Source organism: Schistocerca serialis, chromosome 6 (assembly GCF_023864345.2).
Source record: "Schistocerca serialis cubense isolate TAMUIC-IGC-003099 chromosome 6, iqSchSeri2.2, whole genome shotgun sequence".
NCBI lineage: Eukaryota > Metazoa > Arthropoda > Insecta > Orthoptera > Acrididae > Schistocerca > Schistocerca serialis.
This window is the reverse complement of record NC_064643.1, coordinates 469524413-469541839: the sequence shown is the minus strand read 5'-3', so window position 1 is coordinate 469541839 and position 17427 is coordinate 469524413. Positions and strand designations below refer to the sequence as shown.

The window sequence follows — 17427 nt, the reverse complement described above, 5'->3', positions numbered from 1 at the left end:
CTAGCGATAAAGCATGTGCTTGGAGACCGAAAGATTGCACGGTTGAATCTCACTTGGTTAATGGAGTATTCAGTCTTGTTTTTAACCTAGCCTTAACCCATCAACAGTGTGAGGAGTTGCCAGAAACAACTTGTGGTTTGGATTCCACATTAAACTATAAATTGGATAACAAGGGTAGTAGGAAGACTTGCATCTGGCCATTGAGCCATATTAAACTATTTTTATCATCATCATCATCATCATCATCATCATCATCAACAACAAGTATAATGGAACCCTCAGAGCACAAGTTTTACTTGCTTCTCACCTGTTATTGTGGAAGTCTCAGTAATCATAATCATTATAGTCTGGATTCATTGTGGCAGTTGATATTTAGCTAGATTAGTTTCATAACATTATTCTACGAGGATCACTCCAAAAGAAATGCACACTATTTTTGTAAAAATACAGTTTCAATTCTGCATGTGTAAAAGTTTTACAGTGTGTAGATACATACTTCCCGCTTGTTTCTAAACTTAGTTCAACCTGTTCCCATGAGTGGCCCCGTCACAGCATGTCTTCAAAGTGGCTGCTACACTTTACGTTCGTCAGAAGTAACGTGCTGTCACATAATTCCTGTGCTGTGAAAACAAGACAGTGGGAAACATCCACAAGAGGTTGAAAAAGGTGTATGGAGATGCTGCTGCTAATCACAGTACAGTTACGTTGGTGGGCAAGCAGGTTACATGATGAAAGCAGGCACGACAATATTGAGGATTATCCTGGCAGCGGCAGGCCTCGTACTGCACGCACTCCAGACAATGTGCAGAGAGTTAACGAATTGGTGACTGGAATGAGATTTTCACTCTGCAGCGGAGTGTGCGCTGGAATGAGATTTTCACTCTGCAGTGGAGTGTGCGCTGATATGAAACTTCCTGGCAGATTAAAACTGTGTGCCCGACCGAGACTCGAACTCGGGACCTTTGCCTTTCGCGGGCAAGTGCTCTACCATCTGAGCTACCGAAGCACGACTCACACCCGGTACTCACAACTTTGCTTCTGCCAGTATCTCGTCTCCTACCTTCCAAACTTTACAGAAGCTCTCCTGTGAACCTTGCAGAACTAGCACTCCTGAAAGAAAGGATGTAGCGGAGACATGGCTTAGCCACAGCCTGGGGGATGTTTCCAGAATGAGATTTTCACTCTGCCAGGAAGTTTCGAATTGGTGACTGCTGACAGACGCATTACTTTGAACATATTGTCACGCTACGTTGAGATAGGGGAAGGAAGTGTTTGTAGAATACTGAAAGTGTTGGTGTTAAAAAAGGTTTGTGCCAGGTGGATTGCCAGGTTGTTGACAGGGGCTCACAAAGAAACAAGAAAAATGGTATGCAGTGAACTTTTGGAACAGTACGAGAATGGTGGAGATGAATTTCTTGGAAGAAAGAGATGAATAGGCAATCAATGGAGTGGCATCATGCAAATTCACCCAAGGAAAAAAAATTCAAAACCACACCTTCTGCTGGAAAAGTTATGGCTACGGTGTTTTTCGATTCTGAAGGACTCTTGCTTGTGGGCATAATGCCAAGTGGAACCACCATAAATTCTGATGCATATGTGACGACACTGTAGAAACTTTAAGCTCAACTGAGTCGTGTTCGACCACATCGGCAAGGATGTTTTGCTGTTGCACGACAATGCACGGCCACATATCAGTCAAAAAACCATGGAAGCGATCACAAAACTCTGGTGGACAACACTGAAACACCTGCCTTACATTCCTGACCTGGCTCCATGTGACTATCATCTCTTTGGGAAACTGAAAGACTCTCTTCGTGGAACAAGGTTTGAAGATAATGACTCCCTTGTGCATGCTGCCAAACAGTGGCTCCAACAGGTTGGTCCAGACTTTTACGGTGCGGGTATACAGGTGCTGGTTCCAAGATGGCCTAAGGCAGTTGACAGGGGTGGGAATTATGTGGAGAAATGAAAATATTGTTCTTAAAGGATGTATCTACATACTGTAAAACTTTCAAACATGTAGAATAAAAGATGGATTAAAAAAAATGTGCATTTCTTTTGGAGTGACCCTCGTATGTCCCTTTGTAAATTATTGTGAGGCATGCAGTTAGGTAGTAAAAAGATTCTTAAAAAAATAAAAAAACTTGTCAAAGTAGATTATTTTGGCATAGTTAATTGACAGTTTTTATATCAATAGTATCCATAGCATAAATTAAATGTCTGTTACTGGCCATCAAAATGATAATTAAGCAGGTCTGACAGTCAGTAATTAAAATTTGTTGGAATATCTAGCTATCAGGTTTGTAGAAAGTACCATTAACAAAATCAAAAAGGTGATTATTCAGCTCCAGTTTTAATTTGTATGTTGGCCCATCTGCTTCAGACATCCCTGTTTTTAGTAGTGGGAGGAGAATTCATGTGTCAAAAATTGTTTCTTCATTCTTGACTTCAAGTCAAAATAAACTGATTTTGGTTAAGAAAATTTCAGAAACTGGTAATCAAAGTAAGAAGGCTAAGTAATTGGAAGATAAGCTCCATTCTTCTGGTGCAATCATATCATAAAATGCTCCACAAGAGTTAATAAAATATTCATGCAACCAGATTTAGAAATATTGAGGAAAAAATAACACGTTTTGTATTCTGAAACTAAAGTTACTGGAAAAGTGCTGCTGATTCAGGTTCATATCTCTGCCTTCTTTATTAGGTCAATTATCCTAATGAATGTAATGCTTTTTTATGTGTAATCAAAATGTAATTACGTATGTTTAAATAAATGATAAATTGTATCTAAAAACAAAGATGATGTGACTTACCAAACGAAAGCGCTGGCAGGTCGATAGACACACAAACATACACACAAAATTCAAGCTTTTGCAAGCAACGGTTGCTTCCCTCTATTATATCCATATCATTAAATGATAAATTGTATACATATAGTTAAGTTTCTTATTCAGCTGAACAAATGTGCTATTTTCTTAAATAATACTTTGGTTTAATCACAAATGTCAATTTTTGGTAATTGCTTTTCACTTGTACTTGGCATTAGTACCTACAAAAAGACTTAGCAGACCAAGAGGACAAGATTTGAAGTGTGTGCCTGAAATACATATTTAAATTCCTGAACACTCATTAATGTTGTCACCAGACTTACAGCAACTCTGCATTTAGATTAGAAATATACTGTGATTCACAGGTTTGAAATGGCCCTTTAATCTGTTATTCTGTTGGAATCAACCATTGCTCACTCTTGTGAACTTATGCTTTCCCTCTCTCCATTCAGTTTTCATTATTTATGTCAATACACTGCTGTTATCATTTACAGTATTGTATAAACTTGGGAACAGTTTGTGAAAGTCTGAACAGGACTTTTGATAAGAAAAGTGAAACAACAAATGTTTTTTCTTGTAACCCTTCTGGAGCATTGAGTGTATAACTACAAATCAACAATCTGTGTCAACTAGTTTCCACTGTTGTGAATGAGATGATAAATCATTTGAAATTTGTAGAAAGTATGAGGGAAAAAGATGGAGAGCAGTCAATGAGACCAACAAGTAAGCTGATATATCTCTCAGGTTTCCATGGTGCAATTGATTGTGTGCTTCTGGGTGTTCTGTAGAGTTACCTTTTCAACTTTATGCATGATGTTTCCACCGGAGTTGGAAAACACTGAGAGAATGTGTGTTTCCCACACTATCAGTGTGAGCTCTGAAAAACAAGAGCATCAAAAGGCATAGTGGGTGTCAGCAATTGAACTCTGCTATAGATAGTGGTGTGACAACAATAGTTCAGTCTGGTTGGAGCCCAGGCAATGAGTACACACAGCAGCAAAATTCGTACCTCCTGAAGAAGACTAATGGGCCGGCCATCAAAATATTGTGCATAAAATGGAAGAAACAACATGGCAGAACACTCGAACACACATTATTAAACAAATAAAATTTTCCAAAGAACAGATGTGGTCATGGACAGTTCCGAGTACAGTTTCCATAAAATTCTTCTGTTTTGTAGTCAGTGTTGTATTGTGAAATGACAAAGCAAATATTTAGCCACTTGAAAGCCTGACTGAAACATTGATTCGTTTGACAATGTGATGTGGTCTGCAACATGAAAAGTTTACATTTACATAACACTAAATAACTGTTCTGCACTCAATTTATCAGTAAAATAGGTTGTTATATTCACTTGCCATGGTAGATGTCTTGGGGATTTAAAAGGAATTGGTTTTTATGTGCCAGTTACCTCTGACACATAAGTGATTCAACTGTTGTGATTTATCATAACCTTTGGAATGCGCCACTGTTGAAACTGTGTGAAATTGATGTTTTCATTAATGACCTGTAGCTATAAATTTAATTTAATGCCTGTGGCTTTACTCCCAGATGAAATTGAGATTGTCTGTTGGACAATAGCAGATAGTTGTGGCCATTTCGTCTCGTTGACAGTTTTATCAGATTAGGCATAGCATGTAATTTCTTCAGCAATGGAACCCACATTAGTCACTACAATTTTCTCCAGAAAATGGGCTCCATTGATGTAGTCTCACATTGTGTGTTTCATTAACATGACTTCATTGAGCAGAATGATACTGTGTATGAAAACTTTAGTGTCATCCTGATAGCCAAATTGTTTCCACATTGAAATCTTGTGTTCTGACTTTGTTTTTTTTTTTTTTTTTCTTTATTTGGGCAATATAGGTCAGAAAAATAGGTTCTCAGGGACTCAGAACAATTAGTAATATTTAATAAAATGAAGACCAATATCTTCAAACACACTCTTCTTTTGGTATTATACAAATTATGTACAGCTTAAAAATTGCCTGCCTCCTGTTTTACAAGGTTTTATTTTTTACTGCATTTATCAAAGGTAGAAGTTATGAAATTAAATTTAATCAGAGAAGCTGTAAAAACTTTCAAAGTAGAGTATGTATGTATAATACTAGCTAGTTTCGTTGTTAAACACCTGTTATTCCCTTCCTGGCTTTTTGAAACCAAAGCAGTTCCTCCTGTATACGAAGTGGTATTCTAATGTACTTTAAAAGCTTTGATCATTACAGAACTCTGTGTCATCAAACCTACTTTTTATTTAGTTTATTAGCATTGGAGTTCTAGTGAAATAAAATGACCGATGTGCGTAACAGCAAGAAATTCACTTACAGCAAAATGAATAAATGACATTATGTTAAGTTCCTCTATAAAAAAGGTGTTGCATTTTCCTCTTCTCATTCATATACTAGATTATTATTAACTTTTAGATTCATTTCCCATTTTTCTCAGTTTTTCAATTATTTGACTTGTGAGATCGCAGGCAAGAAAAAGAGTTTTTAGCTGATACTACTTCAGTGGCCATTGAAGGGATGCAGTATACAGCCAGACACTATTAGTTCAATAGTAATAAATCCCTGCTTGTAGTTTAGTTGCAAAATGAGAATCCTATCAAACCCAGAACTATGCAGATATTCATTCGTATGTGAATGTAGTTTGTTTAAAAAGGGAAACATGGTTTTACTTAAGGATTTTTCAATAGTTTAAATGAATAGTGAACCATGCACTGGCAGATTCTCACTGTCCTCCAGTTTTAGCACAATAACTTACGTTGGTGTTGTGCTTTTTGATGATATAAAAACTGCTTTAAAGCATGGTAATGTTACATATAGTTACCAGTAAATAACTTGTATTTGTGAGCTACCATACTGTAAAACAACTGCACACTGAGAGAAATCAATACAGGACTTAAACACGCTGCTGCTGTTGTGTGCGATACGTACCTGTTTCACTAGCAAAAAGTAGCACATTTTACCAAGCCTCATTAAATAACGTGTGATTGAATGTATAATACATATGGCATACAATGGGAGAGTGTGCATGTACAGTTCTTGCTTTTTCATGTGGTTCAAAATAAGGCAAATGGCAACACTCCATATAACAATAGAACTAGAAAGCAATAAAATCTGCCAGCCTGTATAGAAGAATTGTATCTCAGATTTGAACACATGAAATTATCAAGCATTAATTTCTCTTCAAAGTCTATCTGAATGAAGTGGCATGACAGTTAGGAACCTGTATTCATTCAGTAGTTAAAGTCACTGTCTGGCTATCCCAATTTAGGTTGTGGCACCTAACTTGCTATGAGTAGATGCCATATGATATTTTGTTCCAAGTCCATGTCTAAGTAAGGTCTGGGCTCTGTCTCTAATGGCGTTGCCACTATCAGAATATTAAACCACAAATTTTATTCTGAGATGACACTTCCCAAGAATGCCTTAAAAATATGTTTATGGCTCTCCTTCTGCAGACAATGGATTCATCTGAAATTAAATATACTTCCATTGTTCTAGCCAGATGCAACATTGTTGGTGCCCACCATGTGATAGACCATTCCCTTAAGTATCCTCTGTGGTTCCATCATTATGCAATTAATAATTATTGTACTTTTTTCATCCACACACTGAGTAGGATATTTATGTCACATCTTATTGGTAAACTGTTTTAGAATCTTAGCAATAAATTTTTTTCTAAATATCAATTTCTTTTCAGATATTCCTCATAACAGATATTTTGTTTGCTTATATCAAGAGAGAATTCTACTTGAATAATGGATTACCAAGAGATCCTGATGGAAAACCTTCAAAAATTGTCCTACAGTAGATAGTGTTTTGGTAACTAGACACATTAGTGCTGTTCTGTGATAAGTATGTGCGGTAAAAGACAGACAAGACTGTACTCACCATTAACAAGTGTCAGTATTGGGTCTTCTGCTCTTCCTAGGTGAACATTTTCAGTGCAGAAGTGTGCATGGTTTCATATTTTGTCCTTGCAGCATGGCATTTGAGTAAAGAGTTTGGTGAGTTCAGTTCTTTATTTATAGTCGTAAACTAATAATTTCACGTAATGGCCTGACTTCCATTACTTAACTGTCATCACTGCTCAGGAAAAAATAGAATTTTCTTTTATATAAAGTCATAGTTAAATTAAATGAATTTACATGGCTTACAGATGGTTACATTTATTTACTGTTTACAATCTTAGGTAGTCATATGATGGTCAAAGATGATACATCTTTGGCCTGTGATCCACAGTTATAATGTATGCAAAGTTGAGGAAGTAATCAATTTGTTCAAAACCATTAAAGACTGATTTAATGGTATCAGTTTAGAACAATTTCTGCAATAAAAAAAGATGTAGTTCATCACAGAACCTTCTTGAAACAGCAGTCTTCCAACTTCACGTGTACAGGCGTATTGTAGCATCTGCTCCACTTGAAAAAATCCATGGTTGTGATGGGTGAAATACAACATCAAAGACACCAAAGTCATTTGTAGACTGATGATGGCTTAGCCTCTTCAGTGGCACTATCAATGGGTTTTGAAGTAAATCACTGGAAAATATTTTAAAGATTCAGTTAATGTGATTAGCTTTGCTTAAAGCAAAAGATACTTTCACATTTTCAAACTAGAAAAATTAATCTTACTTGTAAACCATGCCATGTGATATAATTATGCTGCAATCATCAGAGCCAGATGCAAAGAGTGGGTAACGCCTATGATATGCGACACCCCGTACTGCAGTACCATGAAGCCTCAATGTTTGATAAGGCTTAGTTGACAAGTCCAAGTCAAACCAGAGCATCTTACGATCGTAAGTTCCAACTAATACATTGTCGCCACCTGAAATAAAATTTGTGGAAAGGTAAATAATAATTCACATATAGTGACATAAAAGTGATTAAGCATCAATCTGAAATAGTTTGTTATTATGCACAACTAACTATGTGAGACAGAAGTGGAAGCACTGACATTGTGAATATTACAAGTCAGTTAGTTCAATACATCACGCTTCCAAAATACTGACACAAATCTATTAAATGTGAACAATTTTGATTAGGCTTTACGATGACTTTTATTGATATTGAATGAAACAATGAGTTTACTTCTATCTTGCATGGTTTACAAAGGTTTATTTGAACTAAACCTTGACCAGGTTCGTATTTCTTACAAACCCATCTTCAGATGGTTGTTACGAAAACACTTCACACCACACCAACCCACACAGTGTGACCCAGCTTCATGATGAGTAACATTATATTTTCAAATATGTTATGTTACCGATGCTGTATGGGTGTAGTAAAATATGTCTAGTGCAATGAAACTTATCTTTTCAATTAGTTATAAAAATTTTCTAGTATGCTGAATGGTCATGATCAAAGGTTATATATAAGCAGTACCAAACACTATGTATAGCACAACAAGATACGCTTTCAGCCAAAGTGATGAAGCTAAGTTTGAACACTGAACCTACAGTTAAATTTTCCATTATAAAGGCAAAATAGTTCATACTGCATTCATGCAGGATGGGTAAAAAAAAAAGTTTACTGTCACCAGTCATTATTTATTCATTTCCACACTGGGTTTCAAAGGATTTAACCTCCATCGTGTGGAATGTTTGTGTGGTGTTAAAGACTTTGGAGTAACATGTACCACCGTCCAGTAGTGAAAAACAAATTACCATTTCAGTACAGGGATTTTAGTTTTGTGGATGTCTGTGACTGGAAGAATGAATGAAAATATAAATGTGAAAGTAAAATATGTAAATATTGAAGGAACAAAATGGCATTTAGAATCTAAATTAATGCAAAGAACAAACAGAAAAGTGAAACAATTATGGAGCAAGACTCAAAGCATTATTGAGATCTCCAGTTGCAAAGATGAACAGAAATGTGATATTAACAACCCACAGCTCTGGTAGCATAATCAGACCTTTGTTCTCCTTCTGTGACTTTCACCCTCAATGCCACAACATAAACATACCATAATAATCGACTTAAATACACTCAATGAAGTTTTAAACCTTGGAAACAAATAATGGCAAAAGTAAACTTGTTGTTTCATTCTGACATTGTTTACAGAAAAACAAAAAAACTGATACAGGCGAGCCTTGGTGAAGGTTAGTTTGGGATCCAGAGAAATGTAGGAACACATGAGGGAATACTTACCCTACGTTTATAGAATTTGTAGATTCAGAGAAAGCTTTTCACAGTATGGACCGGATTACAATATCTGGAATGTGGTAGTGATAAAATACAAGGACCAAAGGTAAAAGTTGCACAAAAATGAGACACTAATAAGGATCAAAGAGCATGAAAGGAAAGCAGTGGTTGAGAATGGAGTGAGACAGTGTTGTATCCTATAACTGATATTCAGTCTGTACATTGAGCAAGCTTTGAATGAAACTGAGGAGAACTTTGGAATGGGAATTAAAGTTTAGGAACAACAAATACAAACTCTGAGGTTTTATGGTGATTTAGTTATGTCTGAATGCAAAGGACTTGCAAGAGCAGTTGAATGGAATGAACAGGGTCTTCAAAAAATGTTACAAGATCAATATCAACAAAAATAATGGAATACAGTCAAAATGAATGACGTGATGTTGAGGGGATTAGCAGGTGATGAGACACTTAAAGTAGTAGGTGAGTTTTGCTATTTGGGCAGCAACATAAATGATGATGGCCAAAGTAGACTGGCACTGGCAAGAATCTGAAGAAGAGAAATTTGTCAACATTGAATATATATTTAAGTGTTAGTAAGTCTTTTTCTGAAAGTATTGTATGGAGTATTGCCATGTGTGGAAGTGAAAGATGCACAATGAACAGTTTAGACAAAAAGAGAATAGAAGCTTTCAAAATGTAGACCTACAGAAGAATGTGGACTATTAGATGGGTTGATCATGCAACTAATGAGGAGGTAGTGAAAAGAATTTGGGAGACAAGAAATTAGTGGCACAACTCATCCAGGACGAGGAATCAGTTGGTAGGATACATTCTGAGACATCAAGGGATCACCAATTTAGTAATGGACAGAAGTGTGTGTGTACGTGGTGGTGGGGTGTAAAAATCACAGATGGAGAATGATGTAGGTTGCAGCAGTTATTTGGAGGTGAAAAGACATGCTCAGTATAGTGGCATGAAGAACCAGTCTTTGGACTGAAGACCACAACAACAATGAAGTTTTAGGAATACTTTTGTCTACGCAACATATTTAAGCAATTAACATTGCAAGATCACAGGTTAAATGTACGCAGGAGACAATCCATTGCAAATTTGAAATGCTGGTATGTTAATTACTGATATAGCCACCAAAAGTTGAATGCTATCATGAAAACGTACAGGCATCGTGTTGTACATTTGTGCGATGGTGTTCTAAGCCTTTTGCAGCTGCTTGGTATGCTGGAGTTGTCATTAGATGGTGTCCCACATGTGCTCAGGCAGAGTCTATTGATTAAGCACGCCAAGGCAACATGTCAACATTCTGTAGAGCATGTTGGGGTTACAATAGTGGTATGTGGGTGAGTGTTATCCTTTCGGGAAAAACCCCCTCTGTTCATGAATGACAGAACTACAGGTCAAACTACAAGACTAACATACAAATCTGTAGTCAGGCTGCATGAGATAACCAGGAGAATGCTCCTGCTGTCCTACAAAATTGGACCCCTGACCGTAATTCTAGGTATAGGTCCAGTGTGTGTGTTGCATGCAGCAGACAGATTGGCTGCAGGCCCTCAACTGCCCTCCTAACTAACAAACGGCTGTCGGTGACACAGAACCAGCTTTCATCAGAAAATACAACAGACCTTTAACTTACACTCCCATGAGCTCTCACTTAAAACCACTGAAGTTGCAAATGGCGGTGCTTTGGGGCTATTGGAAGTGACCATATGAAGTCTGGTCTTTTTGCAACCACACATTCTCATTTCAGCATGTATTTAAGGCAAACAGTGTGTGAAATTTGAACACACATCTTTCAGATGTAGAAACCAACACAACTCCTCCTTGGCATTACACTTTGTAGGAATATGAAATGAAACAATCACACAGTCTCAGTGGTGGGTAAAGCAGGTGGCAGACTTAGATTCACTGGGAGAACACTAGGGCAATGCAGTCAGTTAACAAAAGAGATTGCCTGCAAATCACTTGTGCAACCCTTCCTACAGTATTGCTCAGATGTGTCAGATCTGTTCCAAATAGGACTAACAGGGGATATCGACAGTACACAGGGAAGTGCAGAAAGAGTGGTCACATGTTCAACCCATGGGAGAGCATTGTGGAGATGTTGAAGCAACTGGACTAGCAGATACTTGAACCAGGTACAAATTATCCTGGCCTACTTACAATACTACAACCCTTTGTGTAGCACTCCTGTGTGGATTATGAGGACAACATAAGATTAATTACAGTGTCTACAGAGATGTTTAAACAGTCATACTTTCTATGCTCGTACGTGACTGGAATGGGAGGACGCTATAATAACTGGTGCTTTGGGGAGTACACACTGCCATGCGCATCACAGGAGTTCAGAGTATGGATGAATCTGTAGAGTGCCCGCTCTACTGAACAAGCCATCTACGAATTCAAAGGATGTTTTGTGGTGTGTAAGGAATTGACTGCAAATCATAACATTCTTTTAGAGAAACAAAGTTTATAGCTAACGTGGGGCAAGGGTAATGTTTGTTAGCTCTTGCAGTTCTCATAATGAATCTTCTTCTGAGGGGGACAAATTACTTTCCACAAGGGCCACTTCTGTTACTGCTGTAATAAATCATGTATCTTACTCATAAAACAGAAATATTGCTTTTTGCCTATGATATACTACAACAAATAAAATATCCAAAAAGATTGTTGATTTGTTCTTAGTAAATGGCCAATCATGTAGGAAAAAAACAGTTGCATATCAACAACAACTCTATAGCACATGGGAAGAGAGGTGAACTTAAATCTTTTCACATTTCCTCTGTGTCATCACTGATAAAAGTATTAAAAAATTAATCCTTTTTATACTCCCATTCGCTGATGTCAAATGGATTAATTTTCTGGGGCAAATGGTTACACATTTTGCATACTAATGACATAACCTCAGTAATCTACACTTCTATGAATTTGGTTGCAAGGAATCAGGCACAATAGTAGCATTCATAAATACATTACTTACAACGAAAATAGGATCTAGTATCCGTTGTGCAGAAAGCAGCAAACTGTGCATCCATAAACAATCTACCATTTCCCTTTTGAATCAAAGATGCTAACAGATAACGAAATTTAAAGAAGAAGAAAATAGCTGATACTTAGCAGCTCCTTGAATTTCCATTCTATGTACGTGGATGCATTGCATTTATAACATTTTGCTGTATATTAACAGTAACAAAATGCAGTTTTGTGAATGGCCAGCATTATCGCCATGTTTACACAGAGAAAATTATCTTATCTGTAAAAACTACTGCAATATTCCATATCATGGTGAGCTATTGCTATTATAGTCCAAGGAATTTGCAAGAAACTAAAAACAGCGAAAAAAACACTGTTAACTGCTGAAAACCTTGAAAGAAAAATTAGGCTAGCCTCAAGATTAACAACAAGAAAGGCATTTTGGTTAATGGTATGCTTCTGGATGGTCAGCCAAGTTATTGTTTCCATTTTATGCACAATATTTCGAAGACCAAACCTATCATCTCCTTCAGGTGCAATGTGTAGTGCTGTTGTATGTGCATGCTGCCTACCAGACATGAACTGTTGCTAGTCAAGTGAAAACTGCAGCATCAAATTGCTCTACAGGGAGAAGTGCTTCACAATATACGTGAGTTGGATAAGCCCCACTACAAAATAGCAGTGCTAGACTGACAATAGTTCAGGCAGTGAGTAGTTGTCAAAATATTGTACTTCAACTGGAAACAACACCTGGAGCTTACCAATAATCAATCACACTGAGAAAACCTGCAAGATGACAAGGTAAATGGTGTGCACTACAGGAAACTAATGACAATCCCCCCTTTTCAGTTGCCTTGGACTGGTTAATTAACTTGGTTTCAAGAAACTTATGTATCTATCCTGAAGAAACAGGATGAATACATTTTACAAAAACATTCTAAACTGCTTGTTATTAGACCTCACCCTAATATACATGACGTGATCAGCACCATTACAGTAGAGGCTTGATAGTTCGAGATGAACGGGACCAGGACTATCTCAAACTACTAGAAATTTATGTGAGAAAAAGAAATGCAACTATGTTGAAAAGAATAAACCACATGAACAATATCTCACTTTTTTTTCAGAAACTACAGCCTCTGTACAGTTTTTCACTTAAGAGATTCTCTGTAGCATTTCTTTCAAGAAAGCTTTTACAGCCCAGTAAACTGGCTGTGTCACATTGCACTGACTCCAGCCTTTCTAGCGCAGTAACAGAATACTGATATTAACTTTATCCTTTTGTTACTTGGTTATGAAAGAAGAGAGTACAAATTTAATGATATTGGATTCAGGCTTGATAAATCACGGAAGACACTGTTACAGCATTCTTTCCATTGATTTATCAATATCTAAGCATATCTTGAGTATTTGATCAGTTTCCATTCTCAGTCAGTAACACGAAGCAAATATAAACTTTTTTGCAGTCCAGAAAAGAAATATTTTTGGGGCATAAGCACTTGTGACACATTTGCTGTAAGACAGCCATCAGAGTTAAATGGACAGATGCATATGCTGTACCTTCAGTCACTGGGATCACTCTGGAGATGGAAGAAAGTTAATGGCAAAGGGGAAAAAGAAATGTAGTTACTACAGCTGCTCGACAAATTTGATGGATCATAAAACACACTAGGAAAATATGAAAATGCACACATAGAAGACTTAATTGTTTTGATGTTCAATTTTTAAGTAGGCAATTAAAAATCTTGTATGGCTATGTAAAAAGCAATGATTATGTTTCATACCCTGCTGTACTTTAATTATATAAACTGGTGGCACTGCAGAATAGACCAGCAAAAGCTAAATAGTTCAAATGATGTAGGTAGAAACAGCGTATTTGCAAAATTTAGCCCATTCCTATATTGCATTCTTCTGACAGGGAAATGGCACACAGTTATTCCAATTTCCAAAATGTTTTTTTATTTGGCCAGCATATAAACATTCCCATACCTCACAGGGAAATTATGAGAAATAATTATGTTCAGTCTATTCTACATAACCTGAGGCATTATTTGCTCAACTGAAACAGTAGGTGGAAGCAATGTCTAACAGTATCTCCCAAAATGACATCTGTGGCAGCAGTGAAGGTAAGAGTTCGCTATCTAACATACACAAATTATCATCCAAGAATAGATCGGTGGCATGCACGCAGTGTCACGATCACCTGATCTTCTTTAAAGTATAAACCCGTGTCTCATCTGACATGAAGTGGCATTGCAAGTTGAGTGAGATATTAATGAATATTACTGTGCAGGAAGTGTCCTGGTGCTTTGAAAACAAGCACGTGACAATACAGTGAGTGTCTGAAGCACGAACAATGTAGTGGACTGACCCGACAGCCAATCCACTAGGACGGGTAGCCGAAAAGCACGCGTTTAAGCTCACGCAGGCTGGCGTGATGTCTGGAAAATGACAAGGAATTATAGTAGCCAAAAATAGTACATAGCTTCTGGAATACTTAACTTTAATTCATAATTGTAGAACATCGCCCTTGATGATACAGAAGTATAATAGCAATAATAATTGGTAATGGCGCCTTGCTAGGTCGTAGCAAATGACGTAGCTGAAGGCTATGCTAACTATCGTCTCGGCAAATGAGAGCGTATTTGTCAGAGTAGCATCGCTAGCAAAGTCGGCTGTACAACTGGGGCGAGTGCCAGGACGTCTCTCTAGACCTGCCGTGTGGTGGCGCTCGGTCTGCTATCACTGACAGTGGCAACACGCGGGTCTGACGTATACTAGTGGACCGCGGCCGATTTAAATGCTACCACCTAGCAAGTGTGGTGTCTGGCGGTGACACCACAAACAACATGCTGTCTTTGAAGGTAAGCCCATGAATTAGTCTCACTGTAACCTTTCATGTTAGGAAAGATACATACAGCACAGTGCTTATTGTGGAGAGTTGTTCTTTTTATGCAAGGAAAAGTATGATAGGAACTTTCAGTTTAAAAGTCTGACACCTCAAGATCCCCTTACAATACATCCCAGCAAAATAAAAACCTATATGGTATGTGATACTGACTCCAGATACTTTGTGCGCTTCAGAATTATAAATACTATGAAAAAATTCTTTTTATAGTGGCAAGAGAGCACATGGGAACATGTACATATTTTCCCCCCAAGAGTTTCACTGTGAAAATGTGTTTCCAGAACAAATTAAGAAATGCATTGGTAGGTTGAATGAGTTGTGATGCTGCTTAGTGTTCTATTAAGATGCTGTGTCAACAGTATGACACAAAATGTAAGGTAGGCTCCACATTACACACACACACACACAAATTTCACATATACCTTTTGTTGCTGTAAGACTGCTGTTTCTCATACAGCTCAACTACAGTTTTTTTATTTACGAAGTAGATAGCAGCCTCATACAGACAAAAGATGTCCAGGACAGCGAAACAGAGACAGATTTTTCCCAGTTTCATAGAAGAGCATTGACAACATGGATTTGCAACTGGAGGAACTCTTCTGTGCCGACAATTACAGTTGGACAATGTGCTGTTTCTGTAGGACTTTTATGAGGGATCTACATCAGATTTTCACAACATTCTTCTCACTTGAAAAAGTTGAGAAGCAGTTATTGAGATATATGCTAGTTTAATTGCAGCAAGATACCTTGAGCGGAATTATACTATATACATTCAAGGATGTGAGCATGTACTTTAATTTTATGTTACACAAACTGACAGTTTCTGTTGACTGCATTTCCTTTTGATTATATGATCTCAGGAAATGGAGACAAACTGTATCATAAAAGCTCTGTGTTAATTTCCTGAAAATCTTTCCAGTGCAAGTATATTAGGAAAAGGCACTATTGCTACAATAATAGAAAAGCTGTTTCAAGTTAAAAATCTACATCCCTACTACTATCAATATAAGCACTTAAAATAACATTAGTGATTTTCTATCTTTCTTTCCTACCATTTTCAACTTTTAGGGAGGAAAAAGAGATGGGGATGGGATGGTAAAGTAGTGTTTCTGAGTGGCCTGCTCCTCTTTCCAACCTTTCTCTATCAGTTTATCTTTCTACCCTGAAGAAGAAATATGTAATTCCTGAAAGCAAACACTAGTATTTTCTACTTTAGGTGTTTATATCAGTCACATTGATAAATTAATTCTGTCTCCATGTAATTTTTCAAAAAAAAAAAAAAGAAAGAAAAATTAGAATTATTGTAAATAATGGCTCATTACATTACAAATTTTGGAGATAAAATTTCCATCCCCAGAGTTTTCACAGATTTTATTTCTAAGTCACGTCATGCATCTGTGAAAAGTAATAGCCATTACTAAGGATGCAACTATTGTGTGCCACAACAATGTTCTCATTCTATAGCATGATGCAGTAGATGTCTTGTACTAAACAGGATTACTCTATATACTTCATCTGCCTTCACAATTCTGCCCACTGGCTTTGCTGTTAAGAACTCATAACCTCCTGCTGGAAATGGGTCAAAAAACAAACTAACAAAACTACAATACTGAGGACGACCTCTCTGTTGTATCAGCTGTGTAGGTATCATACTTTTCTTGGAAATTCTTTTGACAGCCATAAAAACTATTATGTGTAAGTGTAGTTCAATTTATTAACTAGGCTGAGATTCAAAGCACTGTATCTGTCTTTAACTGCATATATAAATACTTTCAAATGCCATGTAGTAAATTTTGCTGTGTTGTTAAGAATTATTTCAATGCAGTCCTGCATAATTCTGCTCCATGTTTGTATACTTGATTTTTAAATATATAATTTCCAGGAAATTCATGTTATACATAATAGTACCTGGATGTATAGCCATTGATGAAATCCATCTGGAGTTTGACAGCAATTTTTTAACAAGTTCTTGCTTCACCAAATCATACACCCTCACATTACGCTGGGTCTACAACAAGAAAAAAAAAAGACAAAATTATGACAGTTTCACATTAACTTAACAGCTTGCGATTAATTTTTATCAGCTTATTAAGCAGAGAACAGAGTGAAGGGATACAATTAAAATCTACATAACCAATGGTAACATTTTAATAACTGTTTTTATGGTTATTCTGTTAGCAACAATCAGTATTATAATTGCAAATTGTTGTAGTATCATAGTTGCAAATTGTTGTAGCTGTGTTGGGAAAGAACTCAAGCTCCAAGTACTAATTAAAGCACTGCAGCTCAAACTGTTACAGGTACCAAAAGCTAGCTGAAGCAGGAGAAAAGTTAAGCCAAATTTTTTACAAATGACATAAGAGTTCAGAAAGGATAGACTAAATACAGTTGGTGGCCTGTTTGTCACTATCAGAAGTAGTTTATCTGAAGAGAAACTGATGACGATAGTTGCTGTGAGTTAGTATGGGTAGAATTTATACTTGACATGTGGAGCAAATTAATAATTGGTTTCTTTTACCGATACCGTGACTTCTTTTGCACTAGAGAGC

The 17427-nt window shown here is 36.9% G+C and overlaps 2 protein-coding genes across 2 annotated transcripts in view; one reads left to right on the top strand and one right to left on the bottom strand.

The window, feature by feature from the left end:
• Positions 1 to 6972, top strand: part of LOC126483661 (phosphatidylinositol glycan anchor biosynthesis class U protein) — a 91941-nt gene extending 84969 nt beyond the window's left edge. The window contains exon 7 of the mRNA XM_050106721.1: positions 6534 to 6972. Coding sequence (XP_049962678.1) covers positions 6534 to 6644 — 111 coding nt within the window. The 3' untranslated portion in view covers positions 6645 to 6972. The remainder of the gene's footprint in view (positions 1 to 6533) is intronic.
• A 12-nt stretch (positions 6973 to 6984) lies between these two features.
• LOC126483660 (ribosome biogenesis protein BOP1 homolog) overlaps positions 6985 to 17427 on the bottom strand; it is an 88967-nt gene continuing 78524 nt past the window's right edge. The window contains exons 11-13 of the mRNA XM_050106720.1: positions 16787 to 16886; positions 7468 to 7663; positions 6985 to 7374 (exon numbers count right to left, since the gene is read on the bottom strand). Coding sequence (XP_049962677.1) covers positions 7221 to 7374; positions 7468 to 7663; positions 16787 to 16886 — 450 coding nt within the window. The 3' untranslated portion in view covers positions 6985 to 7220. The remainder of the gene's footprint in view (positions 7375 to 7467; positions 7664 to 16786; positions 16887 to 17427) is intronic.